The sequence below is a fragment of the Stigmatopora argus genome, chromosome 7 (genome assembly GCF_051989625.1).
Source record: "Stigmatopora argus isolate UIUO_Sarg chromosome 7, RoL_Sarg_1.0, whole genome shotgun sequence".
Taxonomy (NCBI): domain Eukaryota; kingdom Metazoa; phylum Chordata; class Actinopteri; order Syngnathiformes; family Syngnathidae; genus Stigmatopora; species Stigmatopora argus.
The window spans coordinates 2,983,055-3,006,758 of record NC_135393.1 but is presented as its reverse complement, the minus strand read 5'-3'; the positions used below and the strand labels follow the sequence as shown (position 1 = coordinate 3,006,758).

The 23,704-nt window shown below is 42.4% G+C and overlaps 1 protein-coding gene across 4 annotated transcripts in view; it reads left to right on the top strand.

The window, feature by feature from the left end:
• crebbpa (CREB binding lysine acetyltransferase a) overlaps positions 1 to 23,704 on the top strand; it is a 104,919-nt gene that overhangs the window by 7,652 nt on the left and 73,563 nt on the right. For all 4 annotated transcript variants that reach the window (XM_077606164.1, XM_077606165.1, XM_077606163.1 and 1 more), the window contains exon 2: positions 17,334 to 18,025. In XM_077606164.1, the coding sequence (XP_077462290.1) occupies positions 17,334 to 18,025 (692 nt within the window). The remainder of the gene's footprint in view (positions 1 to 17,333; positions 18,026 to 23,704) is intronic.

The following is a 23,704-nucleotide window of genomic DNA, read 5'->3' as shown; positions in this document are numbered from 1 at the left end:
TCTCTTTTTTTCCGAAGCAGCCATTTTGGAAAAGTACCACATTTCCAATATAAATGCCTCAAAATTCACACCATCGCTCCGGCTTCTGCTATCTTGATTCAACTGCAATGTAAACCGAAAGAATTCGGTAACACGAGTGCATTGTGAATCATCCGAGTTACAAGTTCTGACGAATGTTTCGTCTTGTGCGACTTCAGCGTGGCAATTGATTTAGAATCGATTGCATAGTAACCTCTATCGCTTTAACATTTTTGTTTTCGTTTTTTTCACGAAGTAAGTATTATTAAGGCTGACTAAACCACCAGTCTTTTGTTTTGAAACAAATCCTATAATTTCCGGTGTTGTTCTAAAGGAAGTAGGCGTACACAACACTGGTAAGTCTTATCAATATGCCCCCTCGGAATAAGTGCAAAATGGATCGCAATTTGGATGAAACTTTTAAGAAATCCAGACACTCGCAGAACTTTATTGCTTCTTATTCGACGAAATATCCCATGTTGATGCTTGTGCGACTACAGCGTGACACATGGTGGAATTACTGACGTTTAAACACAAGTAGAAGGACCCAAACACAAAGATAAACCTATTTTAGTTTACAGAAACACAATATTTCAATTAATGTAAAAACATGATTATATCACTTTGATTTAAATTGTCCTACACTTATTCATTTTATTTTTTTTACATTTTATATCGATTTTGCGTGAATCGCATTCACTCTGGAAATGGGACAAGGGTACTCCTGAAATTGGGTTGACGGAGGTTGGCAGCTATGCACACATCTAAACAACTTAAAATTATGAATTCAAAACAACTTGGCATTAAATTGAACTCCAAAGGACTAACAGTCTCTCTATCTACTCGTTCAAAATAGAGAAGCCATGCCACGGAGTCACCGCTTTCAATGATTCCTGCCTCTTCAATAGCGTAACGATGCTAGTAGTACAGACGCTCCCCTACTTACGAACATTCAACTTATGAACAACGGTACATACGAACATGTCTGCAAATTGCGTTTAAGTCCAAAAATGTTCGCAAGTCCAATTTTGTATTTCGCCTTTTTCGGAGTAGTACTTCTTTCCGCCGCTAATACCGACGCCTGGCGCTGTGAGAGCTCAGCTCACCCAGCATCTACCTTCTTCGTTGCAATGCGGAAGTGCGTGAATGTATCTCCAGTGTGCAAAGAACCTTTTTCATTTGTATCATTAAATATCTCATGCATCCAATATTGAATATGGTTGGTAAAAAGCTAAAGGCTTCTATTGAGGGAGTTGCAAGGAAGAGGCAAGCCATTTCATTTGAAACGAGTGGCAATAATAACGAAGCTTGATGCGCGTGAGAGTGGTGAGCGTTGCACATTCAACACCATTTATAAACAGAAAGATCGAGCAGCAGGACCCAAATATTGAACGTTGCACAAAGTTTGCAAATCAATTGAATGATGCCATACAGTGCTACCACATCATTTATGATGAAAAAAAGAAGAAAACTGTGCAATTGTCATTAGGTCGCTTCTTTTGGCCAGTTTCTAATACATAAATCTCTCTCTCTCTACAGTACTGTACATATTCTCTCCATTTTATTAAATGTTTTTTTTTCAGTACAAACCAATGTGTGTTACTTATACAAGCCTTAAACATACAAATGCACTTATATAAATCTTCAATATACTTATATCGGCCTTAAACATAAATTATAATACAAAATATAGCACTGAATCAACTTACAAACAAATTCAACTTATGAACAATCGCTCGGAACCAATTGCGTTCGTAAGTAGGGGAGCGTCTGTAAATGGATTACGGCCATATTACCTTGCAATGTCAGTCAGCAGCACGCCACTTACTTATTCTCTGTTTTTCCCCCGCTTATTTAATTCTCTCCGTGACGACAAACGGTGGTCAAAGGAGTGTTGTTGTTGTTGTGGGAGGCTCCAAGTGAAAATGAAGCAGGCCGCAATGTTACAATTTCAAAATGAAATAACGGATACAGGAAATGTATTTACGTTTTGAGAGATTTTGTAACTTCGATCTTGTTTTTGTATGTTGGGACGGTCGTTTGCATATGAAATGGTTTTGTAACCTGAAAATTTTGTACCTAGAGGCATTCGTAAGTTTTCAGGTACTTCACCATTCACTAGGATGAGTGTCTTTAAACGTTTCATTGCGTGTTCATTAATCTGGTTGGATACATCGATTTAAGAAATTGTACAAAAAAATTGATCGACTCATGAATCATCACTCAACATCGTGTTTTAAATATCCTTTATTATAAAGGTGTTTTTAAAAATCCATTTGATATACAGAATACCTTGAGATACGAGCTTAATGCGTTCCGGGACCAAGCTCGTATGTCAATTTACTCGTATCGCTAATCATTTTTTCCCATAGAAATGAACTAAATACAAATTAATTCGTTCCACCCTCTGAAAAAAACGTGTGCGGTCGATTGGTCGCCGGTCTTTTGGTCGCGGTCTTTAGGTCGCCCGGAAGTTTGGTCGTCGTCTTTTGGGTCGCCTGTCTTTTTTGTCGCCGGTCTTTGGGTCGTCTTTTGGTCGCCTGATCGGCTACTGCCATCTACTGTCAATTTATTAAATAGCAGATGGTGTTTTTATTGAAGCAGTCCAATGAACCTTCATTCTCTCTGGAGAACTTGCAATGTTGAAATACTTTAGATTACATGGTCATTTTTATCAAACAAATAAAAGTATTAGTATACTTTTAGTTAGACAGTATATAGATTGTTTCAACAGTATTTAGACTCTAAATACTGTTGAAACGATCTAAATACTGTTGAAACGATCTAAATACTGTTGAAACGATCTAAATATCTAATATCAAAATATCAATAAGAGCACTCATTTAACACATCAATAAGAGCACTCATTTAACACATTGGCTGCTGCCATTGACTGACATAGGCGTCCAATGAACCTTCATTCTCTCTGGGAGAACTTGCAATGTTGAAATACTTTAGATTAGATGGTCATTTTTATCAAACATCAAAATATCAATAAGAGCACTCATTTAACACATCGGCTGCTGCAAATTGACTGACATAGGCGTCCAATGAACCTTCATTCTCTCTGGGAGAATGAATGGGAGAATCTCTCAAGGTAGAAAAATGGTTAAGAATGCCCAGAAAAGTGTTCCAAAAGCGGAGTAATAGTTTTTAAAACAGCATTTAATGATTAAATACAAATACTGGAGCTTTTCAGACATTAATTGGGGGTGATTTTCCCGGAGAAAAGACAGCTATAAACCTTGGCGCGACCAAATGCGACGACCATTTGCGAAAGGGCCTACATTTCACTAAAACGGGGTAAAATACGCACTTATTGATGAAATACAAATACCGGAGCTTATCAGACATGACTACCGGGCTCTGGGGGTGATTGTCCCGGGGGAAAGACAGCGATAAAAGTCGGCGCGACCAAATGCGACGATATGCGACCATTCGCAAAAGTGCCAAAAATGCACTAAAATGCGGTAAAATCAGCACGTAATGATGAAATACAAATACTGGAGCTAAAATTATAGTCGATGGCAGCAGTTGATGTGTTAAATGAGTGCTCTTATTTCTCCCAGAAAGAATGAAGGTTCATTGGACGCCTATGACAGTCAATGGCAGCAGCCGATGTGTTAAATGAGTGCTCTTATTGATGTTTTGACATTAGATATTTAGATTGTTTCAACAGTATTTAAATCTTTTCAACAGTATTTAGACTCTAAATACTGTTGAAACGATCTAAATACTGTCTAACTAAAAGTATACTAATACTTTTATTTGTTTGATAAAAATGACCATCTAATCTTAAGTATTTCAACATTGCAAGTTCTCCCAGAGAGAATGAAGGTTCATTGGACGCCTATGTCAGTCAATGGCAGCAGCCCGATGTGTTAAATGAGTGCTCTTATTGATATTTTGATGTTTGATAAAAATGACCATCTAATCTAAAGTATTTCAACATTGCAAGTTCTCCCAGAGAGAATGAAGGTTCATTGGACGCCTATGACAGTCAATGGCAGCAGCCGATGTGTTAAATGAGTGCTCTTATTGATATTTTGATGTTTGATAAAAATGACCATCTAATCTAAAGTATTTCAATATTGCAAGTTCTCCCAGAGAGAATGAAGGTTCATTGGACGCCTATGACAGTCATTGGCAGCAGCCGATGTGTTAAATGAGTGCTCTTATTGATATTTTGATGTTTGATAAAAATGACCATCTAATCTAAAGTATTTCAACATTGCAAGTTCTCTCAGAGAGAATGAAGGTTCATTGGACGCCTATGACAGTCAATGGCAGCAGCCGATGTGTTAAATGAGTGCTCTTATTGATATTCTGATATTAGATATTTAGATCGTTTCAACAGTATTTAGTTCGTTTCAACAGTATTTAGAGTCTAAATACTGTTGAAACGATCTAAATACTGTCTAACTAAAAGTACAGACGCTCCCCTACTTACGAACGCAATTGGTTCCGAGCGATTGTTCATAAGTTGAATTTGTTTGTAAGTTGATTCAGTGCTATATTTTGTATTATAATTTATGTTTAAGGCCGATATAAGTATATTGAAGGTTTATATAAGTGCATTTGTATGTTTAAGGCTTGTATAAGTAACACGCATTGGTTTGTACTGAAAAAAAAACATTTAATAAAATGGAGAGAATATGTACAGTACTGTAGAGAGAGAGAGAGATTTATGTATTAGAAACTGGCCAAAAGAAGCGACCTAATGACAATTGCACAGTTGTCTTCTTTTTTTCATCATAAATGATGCGGTAGCACTGTATGGCATCATTCAATTGATTTGCAAACTTTGTGCAACGTTCAATATTTGGGTCCTGCTGCTCGATCTTTCTGTTTATAAATGGTACTGACGGTCGAACGATTCAATGCCCGTGAAACGCTCACCACTCTCACGCGCATCAAGCTTCGTTATTATTGCCACTCGTTTCAAATGAAATGGCTTGCCTCTTCCTTGCAACTCCCTCAATAGAAGCCTTTAGCTTTTTACCAACCATATTCAATAGTGGATGCATGAGATATTTAATGATACAAATGAAAAAGGTTCTTTGCACACTGGAGATACATTCACGCACTTCCGCATTGCAACGAAGAAGGTAGATGCTGGGTGAGCTGAGCTCTCACAGCGCCAGGCGTCGGTATTAGCGGCGGAAAGAAGTACTACTCCGAAAAAGGCGAAATACAAAATTGGACTTGCGAACATTTTTGGACTTAAACGCAATTTGCAGACATGTTCGTATGTACCGTTGTTCGTAAGTTGAATGTTCGTAAGTAGGGGAGCGTCTGTATACTAGTACTTTTATTTGTTTGATAAAAATGACCATCTAATCTAAAGTATTTCAACATTGCAAGTTCTCCAGAGAGAATGAAGGTTCATTGGACTGCTTCAATAAAAACACCATCTGCTATTTAATAAATTGACAGTAGATGGCAGTAGCCGATCAGGCGACCAAAAGACGACCCAAAAGACGACGACCAAACTTCCGGGCGACCTAAAGACCGCGACCAAAAGACCGGCGACCAATAGACCGGCGACCAATCGACCGCTTACCGAAAAAACACCATAAAACAGGATGTTACAATGGAAAAACATCTTTTTATTGGTTCTAATTCATCACCTACTCACAAAGTAACAAATACCTATCTAGTGGTTATGATCTTCAATGCTAAATTCATTTTAAATGTGACATTACTCAGTACAGACACGCGGCGCGGCTGAAAGAGTGGACAGGAGAGAGACTTGACCGATGCGCTCGTAACATAACATAAACTTTAAATGTAACTTAAATGAACTTAGATTACTATAGACACTCACTGAAAAATGTTTTTATCATATGTTACACTAAATTTCAACCTTCTTGTGCAATATCCGGGGCAAATATATTATGTATTCGACTGGGGCTTTCGAGTTGGAACTTCATGCTTTTCCGTACCTCAGAACCAAGTGTTCGTTTTGTCCATTTAGTTTTTTTAAATTATCGAACTAGCCACAACTCCCTTTGAAGGGTTTTTCTGGTGTCTTTTTTAGATGCTTGCTTTGCTTTCAAGTTCCTAGGTTCTGTTGTCTCTTTCGCAGATTATGGCCTCGTTCACACTATCTCCCACTAACTGTTTATCTTTTAACCATATTAAATGAAGGCTCCATCTTGTTATAAATGTCACTGCACAGCTTGGAAATGATGGTTAGCCCTTCATTGGACTAGCCTGCTTTGGACCCATTGTTTTTCCTCTTAATTTTGTACTGATTAATGCAAAAAATGCGACCTGTACGGCCGGTGCTCGTAGATATCTTTGCGCGAGGGAGATGCGTCGAGAAAGATAGTGCGCTGTTATCTTAAGCAGCCTTCCGCGGACTCGGCCACCAGGCTGTCTCGTATGCACGTATCTCAAATTTGTGTCATATTTCAAGGCAAATATTTGCTCGAGATTATCCTATCTCAAATTTCTCATATGTTGCGGCACTCGTATGCCAAGGTATTACTGTATTGCAATATTCCATTGCACAATTGTCCTATTGATTTACAATTTGCTTGGTGGAAATAAAAAATAAGCGGTCACACTCGTGTCCACTAGTCAGCAACAGCCAGCTGCCATCCCCTGACATATGAGGGGGCTGTTTCCCAGTGCAAGTCCGATATCAAATCCCATATTGAGTGTTATACGTTTTAAGATTTTTTTTTTTCTTATTTAGAGTCCTCGATTTAAGAAGGTATGGACTAAAGCTGGTTTGCACCTTAGCCGGTCTGTCCTAAAAACTGAGAAACTGTTATAATTATGGCCAAATGTTGTTCAAACTTAAAACATGTTGACTTCAGTGGTCAATGAGGCTTACAAATATAGTGGTAAAAATGTAGTTTAATTTCCATTTTGATTAGTTATTACCAAAGTGATATACAAAAATCACAATAATCGTCTTGAAATGTAGTATCGGGATTAGTCTGAATGGTATCATGACACAAATTGTATCGCCAGATATGAGGCAAAACACACCCCTACTAGTTTGTTTAAAAACATAAATGTGGGATAGTTTGTAGAGATAATTCACAATAACTGATGTAATTCTGACCATATTGGTTAATTTGTTTAATGAAGCGATAAAGTTAGTGTTTTCAGCCCGCTTTGACTATCCATGTGGTTAGGCTTTGCTCATTCGGCTTTAAGAGGAGAAAGCTTGTGTGCTTAATTGTAAACTTACGCATACAATCATGCACTCTTCATAAAACAAATATGGCTGGTGGCACACTGAGTAAGCCGCGTTTCTAGATTTTGAGCTCTAGTTAGAGGTAATTATGTATCTACAATAACATTGAAATAGAACATAAATGACAATGCGAGATGATGGCTGGGCTCGCTTTAGGCTGCTGGCAGCAACAGGAGCTTACTTTTAAGAGGTAGCCCAACTTGTCAGAACACCGACCATCGGCATAGGCAAAGAAGCTGCCCAGCTGCTGCTGCTGCTGTTGTTGTTGTTGCTCCACTTTGGGCCTGCACCACTGGAGCTTGTAGCACAGAATGCCATTCAATGTGCATGTCGATGTCGGTTGGGCTCTCAGATTAAAACCTGTCGTGATATGCAATACATTAATTTATCCCAGAATAAATAAAAATACGGTCAGTAATTTTCACAGCTGGGATTAATTGTTCCCTGCTCTCGGGACACGGGGTTTAAACTTCGCCTATTAATTTCTAACGGGACTACAGTTCCGGTCACAGAAATGTATTCATTTTGCAAGACACGGCGGCTGGCTGCTGCGAACTAGTAGACAGAAGTGGAAGTGCAGCTCCCTCTTATATATTTCCACCAAAAACAAAAACGTAAAGGTCATTTCAGATGGATTTTGATAAATTTTTGATAAAACAATTTTTGCCATTTCGTCTAGCTCTAATGGCAGATATACCGTCACCTATTGTACCAGAGTGTACTGTCATCCTTTACCGCTTTATGGCTTCAACATTCCTGGCTTCAGTAGATCGTGTTTTTTATATTAAGTAGAGCTGGGCGATATGACAAAAATTGTTATCACGATAAAAAAAATGTCGGTCGATATCGATAATGATCTACTATGTCTTCTGTGTCTGTGCTTGCTACTGTCTTGCTACTGCAACCAAGGAAATTTCCCGAATACTGGATCAAATAAAGTTATGTGAATAAATAAATAAATTATTTTCCTGCTTATTCAAATATGAAAGTAACTACCGTATTTTCACGACTATTCGGCGCATCGTATTTTTAGCCGCAGTGTCAGTAACGAGTGCTATTTCTGTATTTGAAACAAACAAAGCACGCACCGTTTTTTTTAGACGCATATATATTATATATGGATGAACATCGAAACGCAATAGCGCTGGCTACCGGAAGCAGCCTATTTCCGGGTTCCGGTGCGCAGTGACTGCTGGGAAATATAGTTCTTACACGCTACACCCACACGCTAAAAACACGTTTTTAAAAAGGCAACGGAAGCAAAACTGAGTTCGGTTGTACTTTATTTAGACATTTTACAACTTACTCACGTCATCATCACCCACAAATCCATCAAAGTCCTAATTTTCTGTGTCCGAATTAAACAATTGTCCAAATGAGTCTTCCAAAACGCCAGGTCCAGCAATTGTAGTTCTCAATCCTCCGGGAAGGACGGCAAGCTCCGAGTTAATAACTATAATATATATATAGTTCGCAGTCTACCTTTGAATGCTCCGTTGACGCCAACATCTAGCGGCAGGATTTCTTTTGTAAATACAGCCGAAATGATCATACTGGGTGTATTGAAGAACTGGGTGTATTAAGAACTAGATATCCCAGCAGTTACTGCGCGGCACTTTATCTACGGGAAATAGGAGTCTGGGGCTGCTTGGCGTATAGTTGTGTGTGTGTGTGTGTGTGTTTATATATATATATATATATATCTATATCTATCTATATCTATATATATATATCTATATCTATATATCTATATATATCTATATATCTATATATCTATCTATAATCTATATATCTATCTATATATACAGACGCTCCCCTACTTACGAACATTCAACTTACGAACAACAGTACATACGAACATGTCTGCAAATTGCGTTTATATCAAAAAATGTTCGTAAATTTGATTTTGTATTTTTTTCCGAGTAGTGCTTCTTTCCGCCGCTAATACCGACGCCTGGCGCTGTGAGGGCTTAGCTCACCCAGCAGCTACCTTCTTCGTTGCAATGCGGAAGTGCGTGAATGTATCTCTAGTGTGCAACGAACTTTTTTCATTTGTATCATTAAATATCTCATGCATCCATTATTGAATATGGTTGGTAAAAAGCTAAAGGCTTCTATTGAGGGAGTTGCAAGGAAGAGGCAAGCCATTTCATTTGAAACGAGTGGCAATAATAACGAAGCTTGATGCGCGTGAGAAAGTGGTGAGCGTTGCACATTCAGTACCATTTATAAACAGAAAGATCGAGCAGCAGGACCCAAATATTGAACGTTGCACAAAGTTTGCAAATCAATTGAATGATGCCATACAGTGCTACTGCATCATTTATGATGAAAAAAAGAAGAAAACTGCAATCGTCGTTAGATCGCTTCTTTCGGCCAGTTTCTAATACATAAATCTCTCTCTCTCTATACAGTACTGTACATATTCTCTCCATTTTATAAAAAAAAAAAAATTCTGTACAAACCAATGCGTGTTACTTATACAAGCCTTAAACATACAAATGCACTTATATAAACCTTCAATATAGTTATATAGGCCTTAAACATAAATTATAATACAAAATATAGCACTGAATCAACTTACAAACAAATTCAACTTATGAACAATCGCTCGGAACCAATTGCGTTCGTAAGTTGGGGAGCGTCTGTATATATATATATATATATATATATATATATATATGTAGTTCACAGTCTAGCTTTGAATGCTCTGTTGACGCCAACATCTAGCGGCAGGATTTCTTTTGTAAATATAGCCGAAATGACGGCGAGCACCAAATTAGTGTGCTCGCGCGACGTCATACTGGGTGTATTAAGAACTCGATATCCCAGCAGTCACTGCGCAGTACTTTATCTATGGGAAATAGAGTCGGGGGCTGCTTGCCGTAGTTGTCCTATCGACTGATTTATTTGATTTTATCGTGATAACAATTTTAGTATTGGTCCATATATAAAGCGCACTGGATTATAAGGTGCCCTGTCTATTTTGGAGAAAATTTTAGACTTTTATGTGTGCCTTATAGTCGTGAAAATACGGTATGTTACCTTACTTTATAAGAAAAGAACATATGAAATATGTCTTAAAAAGTATTTTTGTCTTTCTGTTGTGCAATGAAGATAAGACAACTCCCTCCTTACGCTATGAAAAGTAAAGAATAAAACCTGCAGAAATTGACAGGAATCTTTATTTTTGTAAATTTGCCTTCAAACCAAAAATTGTTGTCCAATATGAAATAAATAAAATAATCAACTGAAGACATCACCACTGCCAAGCAGACTACTTTCAGCCTCACAAAAAGAAACAGTAAATTTACCCCACATATGGCCATTTACCAAAAAACTAAAATAAAATGAAGTTGGATGAACTTAACCCATTTTAACCCAAGATAACAAGTTTTAGATTTTTTGCAATGTTTTCTGAACATTTACCTAGGGGTGTCCTGGTGCAAAGTGCACATATGGACAGCCTTATGCTTGAACATGGTGTTCATTATTGTCAATCCACAACGAGCGCAGAAACCCAACAATAGAACACTCCATTTCTAATCAAGGGGGCCGTTCTTCCCAATCCCTCCCCTCCAGGTCTCACTGTCATTGCCAACATGAGCATTTAAGTCCCCCTGCAGAAGGAGGGAGTCCCTTGAAGGAGCACTCTCCAGCACCCCTTCAAGGACTCCAAAAAGGCTGGGTACTCTGAACTGCTGTTTGCTTCATACACACAAACAACAATCAGGCCCAGTCCCCCCACCTGAAGACAGGGTTGCTACTCTCTTATCTAGTGGGGTAAACCCCAACATACAGGCACCGAGCCGGGGGGCAATAAGTATGGCCACACCTGCTTGGCGCCTCTCACCGTGAGCAACTCCAGAGGGCAAGAGTGTCCACCCGCAAGAGGAGCACTAATTATTGGATCTCAAAATTAGTTTGGCAAGCTTGGTAAACCCAATCTGGTGCTGAGCCTGTGATTGGGTGACAGGCGTATCCACCCATCTGTCTAGCCCTTAGCCTGACAGTACCTCCCCCCCTCTATGCAGGCCACGCAGCCTCCAGGTGGGTCCGACAGAAATCCCGAATAAGGGTTCCTCAGAGGATCTGGCGAGTTGGGAGCCAACTGCGCTCCTCAGAACCGTACCCCTCCCAGTCGACAAGGTACTGTAGGTTGCGACCCCGGCGGCAGATGTCCAGAAGCCGCTCCATCTTGAAGGCTGGGCTCCTGTCAATTGTCAGCGGAGGTAGTGTGGGCGGAACAGGGGGAACATCGGACTCGACTGGCTTGATCTATGATACGTGGAAAGTGGGGTGGGTACGGAGGCCTGCCGGACGTGAAGCGCACGGGTTTACCACTTGTTTACTCTCATAGGGCTCGACGAAGCGGGGGGACAGCTTCCTGAAATCGGTCCTAAGGGGAGGACAACTAGACCTTCAGGCCGACGACATAGGCCGGTGCAGGGGCGTGCAGGCGATTGGCCTTTCTCTTGGTGCGCATGGAGGAGTCTTGTAGTGCAGCCTGGGCTTGGTCCCAGACATGGGTACATTTGGCAAAGTGTGCCTGGACATGTGGAACATCAATATCCACCTCCAGAGACGGGATGGGAATAAGGGGGATTGAAATCTGAGGGAGCACAGGATAGGGGACAGCTTGGAAGAGGTGTTAAGGTGTGAGTTGTAAGCATACTCAATCCAAGGCAGCTGGTCGCTCCAGGTGGTTGGTTGGACCTGGGTGATGTAGCGGAGCGTAGATTCCAGTTGCTGAACAGAAATGGGATGTGAATTGGGGCAAAAGGTACTTGTTCTTGATGGTGATGGCGGTCAGGCCCGTTAGTCGATGCAGGGGCGCAGCGAGCCATCCTTCCCTATGAAGAATAATCGTACAACTGACGATGAGGCCTGCGGCCATTGCGTCAGATGTATCCCTCCAAAGCCTCCCGCTCAGGCTGCGAGATGTTGAATAGTCTCCCCGTGGGGAGTGAGGCACCCAGCAAGACATCTAACAAGACACCTCGTGTGGGAGGCTGGATTCAAGTGGTCACCTTTGGACCTGACCAGTCAATGACTGACTATGTGTGTTCCCGGGCAGTCCAACACAAAAACTGGTAACCTCCTGGTTGTTCTCAGATAAACATAGGGGAACTGGCTCTGTCCAGAGTTCAACTCTGCATAAGTTGAGTGTGGTGGTCTTCAAGGGGACATCCAATGGGCGAGTCCCGATGCACAGTTGGGACACCACGGAGCAGTCGATAAAGCTTTCATCCACTTCGCAATCGACCAGTATGGTAGCCTCTTGTGTGTCTCTTCCTCCCTGGATAGAGAGGTCGTCAGCAGAAGACAACGGAAGGATTTACCAGTGGCAAGGCTCACCAACACCTCCCTCTCTATTGGTGAGCCCTTTCTTTTACTGGTGGAACTGGGCACGCCCATACTTTCTTACCGCAGTAAAAGCATGAAGCCGAGCCAAAACGATGGGAGCGTTCCTCATCTCAGATCCTGGCGCGTCACCATGAGGGGCAGGGTTACCGCAGCCAGAGATTGGTTGCTGAAGCTCGTGTGGGGCACCCACAAGTAAGTTTTACTGCTGCCGTTGGCGTTCCCAGAGTCGAAAGTCTATCCTTATGGCCAAACACACGAGCACATTGAGGGAGCCGGGCTCGTCACGGGAGGAAACTCGCCCTTCAGCGACTTGCTTAGGCCACCAAGAAACACTTCCTGAAGAGTGCTGTCATTGAAACCCCCATTGAAACTTGGATGATTGTTACCGAAATCATCCGGTTTACATTGCATTTGAATCAAATGCGTAAGTAAGATGGCGGAAGGCGTAGCAATGTTGTGAATTTCGAGGCATTTAAATTGGAAATTTGGTACTTTTCTGAAATGGTTGTTACAAACAAAAAATTAAGTGACCACTTTTTGGATCAGAAGTCCGGGAGTTTGCGTTACTTGTCTGGAGTAAACGCCAGAAATTCTGGAGAAGTTGGCAGCTCTGGATATTTGATACCTCAGTCAAAAGAAATGTAATCGTCTGGCTATGCTGGTCGATGAGTGGTGCTGGTTGATATGCATGAGTTCGGTCTGAGCCTGTGTGGTCCATACTTGGGTGGATTGCTAAACTTTGATCATGGTGGTTTCTTTTTATTGCAAATGTACCATGGCAGGGCAAATGTTCGAGGGAAGCATCAGTGTAGGCAGGGCGGTGAACGTGGCGTGGAGATCGAGAGCTGTGAGGTCAGGGCAGGGCGATGGTACGAAGGAAGCAGCGTAGGCAAGTCGGTGAACGTGGCGTGGAGGTCGAGATCTGTGAGGTCAGGGCAGGGCGAACGTACGAGGGAAGTAGCAGCATTGGCAGGTTGGCGAATGTGTAATGGGGGTTGAGTCATGAGGTCTGTATGAGAATCTGGCAAAGCTGCAAGAGGCGTGGTCCTAGGGCAAAAACAAGAAGTCCTAGATCAGGCAAGGAGAACAAGAGGTTACACGAGAAAGTACTGGCAGTAAACTGCTTAAGACGATCCAGCGACATGGTCAAGCTCTGGTTGGCTTAAATACGTCAATGATGGTGATGTGTCCACCTGGTGTTGTTTGACCCATCTGGTGTTGGACCTGTGATTGAGTGACAGGCACATCCACCCACCCGTCGAGCCCTGGGCCTGACACATAGTGAGGAAATAGAAGACCACAGACATTGTTCTAGTTAAGGCCTGGAGTGGCAGACCAAGTAAAATCCCAAATAAGCATAGGCAAAGGGTGGTGAGAATAGTCAAACTCAAACCACAGACCAGCTAAAAAAGACCTACAACATGATCTTGCTGCAGATGGTGTTACTGTGCATCATTTAACAATTCAGCGGACTTTCCACAAGGAGATGCTGTATGGGAAAATAATGTAGCAGAAGCCTTTTCTGGGCACATGCCACAAATGGAGTCGCTTGCGGTATGCTAAAGCGCATTTGGCCAGCTTCATTTTGGAAGGTGCGGTGGACTGATGAAACTCAAATTGAGTTATTTGTACATAACATGGGGCGGGTTGCATGGCGGAAGAATAACACAGCATTCCAAGACAGACACTCGCTACCCACAGCAAAATTTCCATCATGCTGTGGGGCTGTGTGACCAGTGCAGGTACTGGCAATCTTGTTAGAAATGAAAGGTTTCATGGATTCCAGTCAATATCCGCAGCTACTTAAGTACAATGTTCAAGAATCGGTGGCAAAATTGAAGTTGCGCTTGGGTTGGATACTTCAACAACTCACGGACCATAAACACTGCTCAAATTCTACTGAGGCATTCATCCCTTGCCGTGGAGAATTTTAAGTACCTGGGCGTTCACCTCAACAACAGACTAGACTGGTCCACAAACATAGATGCCGTGTACAAAAGGGGACAGAGCCGCCTCTACCTACTGAGGAGTCTACGGTCCTTTGGAGTGTGCAGGACACTGCTGAGGACTTAATACGACACTGTGGTGGCATCTACAGTGTTTTATGCAGTGCTCTGTTGGGGATGCGGGAGCACGGAGAGGGACAGGAACAGGCTGAATAAGCTGGTCAGGAGGGCCAGCTCTGTTCTGGGCTGTCCTCTGGACTCTGTGGAGGAAGTGGGAGAGCGGAGAATGCTGACCAGGATGATGTCCATCATGGACAGCACCTCCCACCCCCTGCATGAGTCTGTGGAGTCCCTCCCAAGCTCCTTTAGCAATAGACTGCGGCACCCTCATTGCAGGAAGGAGCGCTTCCGCAGATCCTTCCTCCCATCAGCTGTCAGGCTCTTTACCAAAAAAATGGGCTGAGTGTTAAGACCGTATGCATGCATGTACATTTATGTATATGTATGTATATATGTGCTAAGCAACACGCTTATTTATTTATATATTTATTCATGTATTTATTTATTAACTTACTAATTACCTATCTATGTCTAAAATGCCTTTCCTATTCCTGCATCCTCACCCTCTTGCTACTGTGACAACGAAATTTCCCGAATACGGGATGAATAAAGTTTTCCAATCCAATGCAGAGGAACATTTACAACATTCTAGAATGGTCAACTCAGTCCCCAGACCTGAATGTGATGTAAAATCTGTCGTGTGATTTAAAATGGGCTGTCTATGCTCAGAAACCATTGTACCTGACAGAACTGTTTTGTAAAGAAGAATGGTCAAAACTACCTTGGATCAGAATCCAGACCCTCATTGGAAGCTATAGAAAGCATTTAGAGCAGGGGTGTCAAACCGGTCCTCAAAGGGCCGCAGTGGGTGCAGGTTTTCATTCCAACTCAACAAGAGGATACCTTTTGCAAGTGTAATCAGTTAATTAAAGTCAGGTGCTACTTATTTTAGAAGACACCTGATTGGTTAAAATGTCGGCACTGGATCGGTTGGAACAAAGACCAGGACCCACTGCGGCCCTCGGCGGAATCGGTTTGAGACATGTGATTTAGAGGCTGTTATTTCTGCAAAAGAAGGCTCTACTAAATATTGAGATAATTTTCTGTTGGGGTGCCTATATTTGTCGGTTATATGATATATTGAACAGAAATTGCTGATCCAAACAACCAATGATTTATAACGGAAAATCTTGAAAATGATCAGGGGTGCCCAAACTTTTTCATAGGACTGTAAATGTGTACAGACGCTCCCCTACTTACGAACGAGTTAGGTTCCGAGCGATTGTTCATAAGTTGAATTTGTTCGTAAGTTGCTCAGTGCTATATTTTGTATTATAATTTATATTTAAGGCCTATATAAGTATATTGAAGGTTTATATAAGTGCATTTGTATGTTTAAGGCTTGTATAAGTAACACGCATTGGTTTGTACTGAAAAAAAAAATAATAACATGGAGAGAATACATACAGTACTGTATACATACATTAGAGAGAGAGATTTACTAGAAACTGGCCGAAAGAAGCTATCTAATGACGATTGCAGTTTTCTTTTTTTCATCATAAATGATGCGGTAGCACTGTATGGCATCATTCATTTGATTTGCAAACTTTGTGCAACGTTCAATATTTGGGTCCTGCTGCTCGATCTTTATGTTTATAAATGGTACTGACGGTCGAACGATTCAAGTTGTATTCACGTGCAACGCTCACCACTTTCTCACGCGCATCAAGCTTCGTTATTATTGCCACTCATTTCAAATGAAATGGCTTGCCTCTTCCTTGCACCTCCCTCAATAGAAGCCTTTCGCTTTTCACCAACCATATTGAATAATGGATGCACGAGATATTTAATGATAAAAATGAAAAAGGTTCTTTGCGCACTGGAGATACGTTCACGCACTTCTGCACTGCAACGAACTGGGCAGAGGAAGGTAGATGCTGGGTGAGCTGAGCTCTCACAGTACCAGGCCTCAGTATTAGCGACGGAAAGAAGCACTACTTGGAAAAAGGCGCGCAATACAAAATTGAACTTACGGACATTTTTCGACATAAACGCAATTGGTGAGGATCAACGGTTCCTTAAATGAATGAATTACAAATATCTACAAGCAGAGGTTGTTATTGCATGTTTTGGTAATCTATTTGCTTACGTAAGGAACCCATGAATGGGTGACACAGGAACGCCAAATTTATATAATGCAGCTGATCTGAACCAAATGCCTGAATCAAACCAGGAGGGGTGTGCCTTTTGCCCAGAAGACGCCACTGCCACAATCAGAAACCTCTTTCAGGTGTAGCAGTAGCTGTCGAACAAGTGTTTGGACCCTCCCATTTTAGATACAGCATAACAAATATTTTCTTCCTCATACTGTCTACTGGGCCCAGTCCTCAACTCAGTTCTTTCCTGTCACAATCCAGAGCTGACTTGTGGGTTTTTATGGTATCGTGGAAGGTGCCCCATGCCACCTTGAATTGCATCTGAAATGATGGCGATGAAATTTGTGGAGGTGATGCAAGTCTTAGGCGATAAGGCGGGGTACTTTGATAAATAGCAGTTTGCGTTGTATTCAGGACATGTCCAGCTCAACAGATTGCAGAGAGTTGTTAAAATTGATAATTTTAGCCTCATTTTGTATTGATCACTTGTCTGTGTTTTGTATTAATTTGTCTAACTTACTTTGTTTTCAAATTATATTCATCTTATATTTCTCTTTTCTATTTTTATTAAAGATCTTGGATCACTGTCTTGGGATGATCTAGAAAATGATCTGCCAGATGAGTTGATTCCCAATGGCGGAGACCTGAGCCTGATGGGTGGGATGCCAACAAATGGAGGACCAGCACCTGGGCCAGGTGGGCCTGGCGGTACCTCTGTGGTATCTGATGCCGCTGCAAAACACAAGCAGCTCTCAGAGCTTCTACGAGCAGGTAGCACCTCTATGATCACGGGTGTAGGGCTAAGCTCTGGAAGCCATCAGCCTGGAAGTATTGTTCCTCAGCTTGGTACACCTTTGGGTAAGAGCCCTCTTAGCCAAGGCTCCCCTAACAACCACCCATCTGCTGTAGCTCAAAAGGCAGCAACACCAACTGGAGTAACAGGACAGAACAACAGTGCTACAACAATGAGTTTGAACAATCCAGGCTTCAGTCAGGCATTGATGAATGATAGCCAGAGTCATTCTGCGCTGTTAACGCAGAGTGGGCAGCCCCAGCCTGGGCAGGTCATGAATGGGGGAATTGGTCCTGGTGGCGGGAGAGGGCGGGGGTCAGCTGTGGTCAGTATGCAGTACCAAGGACAAACGATGCAAGGAGCTGCATCGGGAGCCAGCAGTGCTTTGGCAGATACAGTCACACAGGGAGGACAGCAGATAGGTGCACATGCTACGCTCAATGCAGCACAACAAGCAAGCAACATTAACAAGGTAAGTTGACATTATCTACTTATAAGTGTTGTGCTGTCATGACCCAAGTTCTGAACTTTAGATGGCTTCATAGATATTTTTATTCTTTGACCTATGTGCCCGTGTGGTGTTTTAAGGATGAATCAAGTCACATACATAAGTGAATCATGACCATGTAATGCTCTGAAAGTTAACAATACAGTGGTACCTTGAGATACGAGCTTAATGCGTTCCGGGACTGAGGTTGTATGTTGAACATTTTCCATAGAAATGAACTAAAAACTAATTAATTCGTTCCAACCCTCTGAAAAAACACCAAAAACAGGATATTGGATTGGAAAAACATTTTTGATTGTTCTAATTCGCCACCTATTAACAGAGTAACAAATAACTAGTGGTTATGATGATAGTACTAAAATTAGACGGATTTCACAGAGGGGAGAGAGAGAGGGACAGAGAGAGCGCAAGAGAGACTTTTTGCACGGCAACACGCTTGTAACATAACATAAACAAATTTTAATTATACATTTGAAATTGTAATTTTGTTTGACATTTTTATACCTTTCTTCTCCCGGGTTGGCTCTATTTGCCCCGCCTCCACCCTGACTTTCAGCTGCAGTTTTTAAAAGGAACCTATCGAGGGTTGTTTGCTTTTGTCTTCCCTTCAAATATTCCAAACATGATGCACACAAATGTCCTGACAATAGGATAACGCACGACCACTTGCCAACGAGAATTAGTATACTCCTCTCGTATTAGCGAGCAAGCTCCGCCATTCTGCACAGACTAACGGGGGGGCACTGAAAAAAATTCAATACTCCGCCCAGTGCTCGAAGAGACATTACACGATGGAGTTGCGACGGGAAAGACAGTGCCCATGTTGTTTTCAAAAGCAGCCTCTCGTGTTGGTCAGACCTGGCTGTATGCTCGCATATCAAAATTTGTCTCGTATCTCAAGGTAAATATTTGCTCAATTTTACTCGTATCTCAAATTGCTCGTATGTCGGGGCACTCGTATTTTGAGGTATTACTGTAGTGATTCCAGGTTTGACGAAAGTTCAAACTTCAGTAATCCCTCGAATTTTGCAGATAATGTAGATCAGCCATAATCGAAAAAACGGTACTCGGATGATTCGCCTAAAGACGTTTCGCCGACGGACAATTGACAGATGGACAGGTCGCTGAATGGACGTTCCGCCGAACGTTCATTCGGCCGAACAGCCGGTCGGCCGAATGAACGTTCGGCCGAACGGAGGTTTCGCCGAAACAGGATTCGCGCGCTCGCCCCGCCCCCGAATCGTGTGTGTACAAGTTTTTCAACCTCGGCCCGCGGGCCATATACGGCCCGTTAGGATTTTTAATCCGGCCCGCCGCCGGCGTTGTCCAAATTATAGTAAAAATCAATGATTCCTTTCCCTTTGCCACTCATCACTCAATTTATTAATCTACCGTCAATGGCAGCCCGGGAATAAGCACTCTTGGGCGGGCATGTCAGCCCGGGAATAAGCACTCTTGGGCGGGCATGTCAGCCCGGGAACAAGCACTCTTGGGCGGACATGTCAGCCCGGGAATAAGCACTCTTGGGCGGGCATGTCAGCCCGGGAATAAGCACTCTTGGGCGGGCATGTCAGCCCGGGATTAAGCACCCTTGGGCAGGCATGTCAGCCCGGGAATAAGCACTCTTGCGCGGGCATGTCAGCCCGGGAATAAGCACTCTTGGGCGGGCATGTCAGCCCGGGAATAAGCACTCTTAGGCGGGCATGTCAGCCCGGGAATAAGCACTCTTGGGCGGGCAGATGTAGCAGAACCGAGCCGTGAAATGACAGCAATCAGGTCAAATCCATCCTAAAACAGCATTTAATGATGAAATACAAATACTGGAGCTCTTTGGACATTAGAACCGAGCCCAGGGAAGTGAATTCCTCGGTAAAATGTCGCGATGATGTCACGATAAGGCAAAAAAACGTCTATATACGTCCATTCGCCAAACGGCTCAAAATGCTCTCAAATTCGGTCAAATCCAGCCAAAAACAGCGTTTAATGATTAAATACAAATACTAGTATTTAATGCCGTATATGGCCCACGGGCCGAGGTTGAAAAATTTGTACACATACGATCCGGGGGCGGGGCGAGCGTGCGAATCCCGTTTCGGCGAAACCTCCGTTCGGCCAAATGAACGTTCGGCAGAACGTCCATTTGGCGACCTGTCTGTCAAACGTCCGTCGGCCCAACGTCTTTAGGCGAATCATCCGGTCACGGAAAAAACAGCAATAATCACGCCTATTATCCTACCATACTACATGTTTTTGCGCCAATACATAAATACAAGTACACAAATAAATAAAACAAATGTAAATACTTTAAACACTACCCACAATGAAAATAGTTCCTCTCCACTTGATCTAAAAAATAAATAAATTTAAGGTTATTGAGAGATTTGGTACAAGTCCTATTTGGCAGATTTGAGAGGGATTGGATCATCGATTGAATCTTCAGGAGGCGCCATAGGAGGAGCTGGAGGAGCTTTTGGTTTTCGGCGCACAAGGAAGATGATGATTTAGAGTTCTGACTGCTGTTTCTTTCTTTTTGTACAAATATGCTTTTGTACAAGGACATGACACTTGCAAATTCAATGGCTCCAATCATGTTGTGATCAATCTTATGGAACTGTTGTTGCAAACTGTGTGCCATATTGAAGATCTCCTGCAGATTTCTCAGACCCCCTCATCCTCGATGTTGTCCGCTGCCTCTAGTTCCTCATTCCCTGACAGGCATCATTTCGAAGAGGTCCTCATCAGTTGGGGTTGGGGGGGGCTTGAGTGGCTCTCAAGGAGTGTGTTGACGTCCTGCTCTGTCATGCCAGCTTCATAGCCTTTTCTAGGTCATAAATCCCTCATAATCCCGATTCATTTTTGATTCCTAGTAGTTGTCACTCACTTGGTGTCCTTGGAAAAAAATATATACAGTAATACCTTGACATAAGAGTGTCCCCACATACGAGACATTTGAGATACGAGGAAAATTCCAAGCATTTTTTTTTCCTTGAGATACAAGCCGTCTGGGTGACCGAGTATGCGAGAGACTGCTTATAAGAACAGCATCGCTCTGTCTTTCTCGCCGCATGTCCTTCGCGTAGATATCTGCAGATTGCATTTTTCTTACCGGAGATAGCGTGACCGAGTTGATAATCTGTGAAAAAGCCAGCGAAATCTACATGGACTTGAAAGCAAAGCAAGAATCCTAAAAAGACACCAGCAAAACCGTCTAATTTTTCCTTGGACTCATTGGATGGATGCCTTAGATGGTCCCAGGACTCTTGGGGAGGCATTGTCATGGGCGATTCAAAATCCAAACAAAGCTGGAAGAGGGTTGGCATAATCATCTTCCACGAGATTGTGCGAGATGCAAAATTCAATCGGGGGAAAAAAGCAGAAAAGGGCAAGATGTCGTCCTTCTCGGCCTAATATGTTATTCAGCGCGTCATTATTCTTCTACAGTGAAATTTCGCAGTGCTCTGACTGTCTTCCGCTTGCAAGTTTCAGTGTTAATTTTGACATTTTAATGAGCATTTTTTTATTTGGATACTTACTATTTAAAAAAAACGTGTACTGAAGCTGCGAATGTTGAAGGATGACCGTAGAATCTAAAAACTGATCATGAGAGAAACAGACTTCCCCACAAACATCCACATAAAAATAGGGGTTTTGATTGAATTGAATGCTTTTATTGTCATATGTATGTACCGTATTTTCATACCTATAGGGTGCACTTAAAAGTCTAAAATTTTCTCAAAAATGAACGGTGCGCCTAATCATTCGGTGCGCCTTATTTATGTACTAAATTCAAAATTTAGTATGACCCTGACCACTTGACTGACTGGTTTCATTTCTTGCCGATACGCTACTTATTGCAATAAATTTTCACACCTATTAAACTAACAGTCTGATAGGGTGCAGTCTCAGTTGCGGGTATATTTTCTGTTTTTTGTCAATATATAGGGCGCTTCCTGGGAGAAGGCGCTAGCATAACACTAGGATAGCGTATGTTATGCTAGCTGCTAGCGTGCCTATGTTATGCTAGCCGCTAGTGTATGTTGGGCTAGCCGTTAGTGTATGTTAGGCTAGCCGCCAGCGTGTTTTTTATAGACGGCATGAGCAAAACTAAGTTTGATAGTGCTTTATTGAGGTAAAAGGTACACAAGTTGTCTGTATCTGATATAAAGAGTTCGGCGTTCAACATGCTATGCTCCACTGTCAGACAGAGTTGTGTATTCCGGGAACTTGATTCAAGCTTCGACGGAATCTCGAACAACAGTGCTGGCCGATACTTGAGCCCAGTCATCCACAATTCATTGTAACTCCCGACATGTATCACTCCCAAGCCTTTGATTCTCCTTGCTGTCATATCGGCGTCGACATTTCATTACAAATCGTCACGTAATCCGTGCAACGCTGCTTGCCGGACTACTATTTTGGCCATCTGGCATTCATCACTCCCAAGCTGTGGCTTCAGTCCATTTTCCAAGCGTTCTCACCCGCATTCTGTTGTCATTCACGTCAGGGATTTCCTCTGTATGGGGCTTATTGTTTGAGTAATGAGTGTTTTTGAGGGTTAAAAGCGCTGCGAGCACACGGAAGTCAAATGCCTTGCCACTCCCCTGGGATGTTTAGAATGGATTTACCGCAATGCTTGGAATGCGCGGGGAGGCTATTTTTAGGGTGAACGTCTGCTGGGTTGATCGCAATAAGTAGCGTGCCGACAAGAAATAAAACCAGTCACTCAATCGGTCAGGGCTATACAAAAATTGAATTTAGTGCACAAACAAGGCACACCGACCGATTGGGTGCATCGGCCATTTTAGACTTTTAAGTGCCCCCTATTGATGTGAAAATATGGTAACTAATTTTCAAATGTGCAGGTCTGCTCTTTACCCGAATTCCCCTTACTTGCAAGTCAGGTCTGAAAAAGAAAGAAAATCAATCTCGTCCTATTCACTTTCATATTGATCGTAGTCAATGCTCTCACCAAGAGGCTGTTTTATAAGTGAAAGTAGATAGAATTCTTGCAATGTGGAATTTGTACGGGTAATTATAAGTCAGTTTAGCAAAGAGCGTAAGTAGGGGATAAGACAATGCCCACACAATGTCAAAGTATTAGCAAAATCAGCCATTGAGAATACCACAAAGAAGGCCAATTCTTTATACTTGCCGAAGGTCTTATCCCACCAGTCTGCTGAGGCGGACAGTTCGACTCCAGAATGCCTCTTCATATTCTGGTTCAGGGTCTGCAGGCCTTAAATGGCTCTGGTTAGGGACCCATCGGGGGATTTGTCGTTGGGAATAAAGGTGCAATTGATCTCCAAACATTGCACACACACCCCCTGCTCTGCCAGAAGCATATCAACCGCTTTGCGGTCCTCGAAAGCCCTGAGACTGGTGGCTGCCAGCTATTCCTTCATTGCTACAAGTCCCTCCTCAGTATAATTTCCAACTTTTTGGACATTGTAATGGTTGTTGCTTATCGTATCCATATTTTTATTTGGAGTAACCCAAACAAAAAAGACTCCCAACCTGCTGCAATTTGGTTAGCCAACCCATACTCATCTGGTACGCCTTCGGGGATGCGAATTGCATCATTGTAAGTCGGATCGCTATCCCTCGATGTGGCTCAACGCCGTCGAGAGAGGCCAGCCGCTGCAC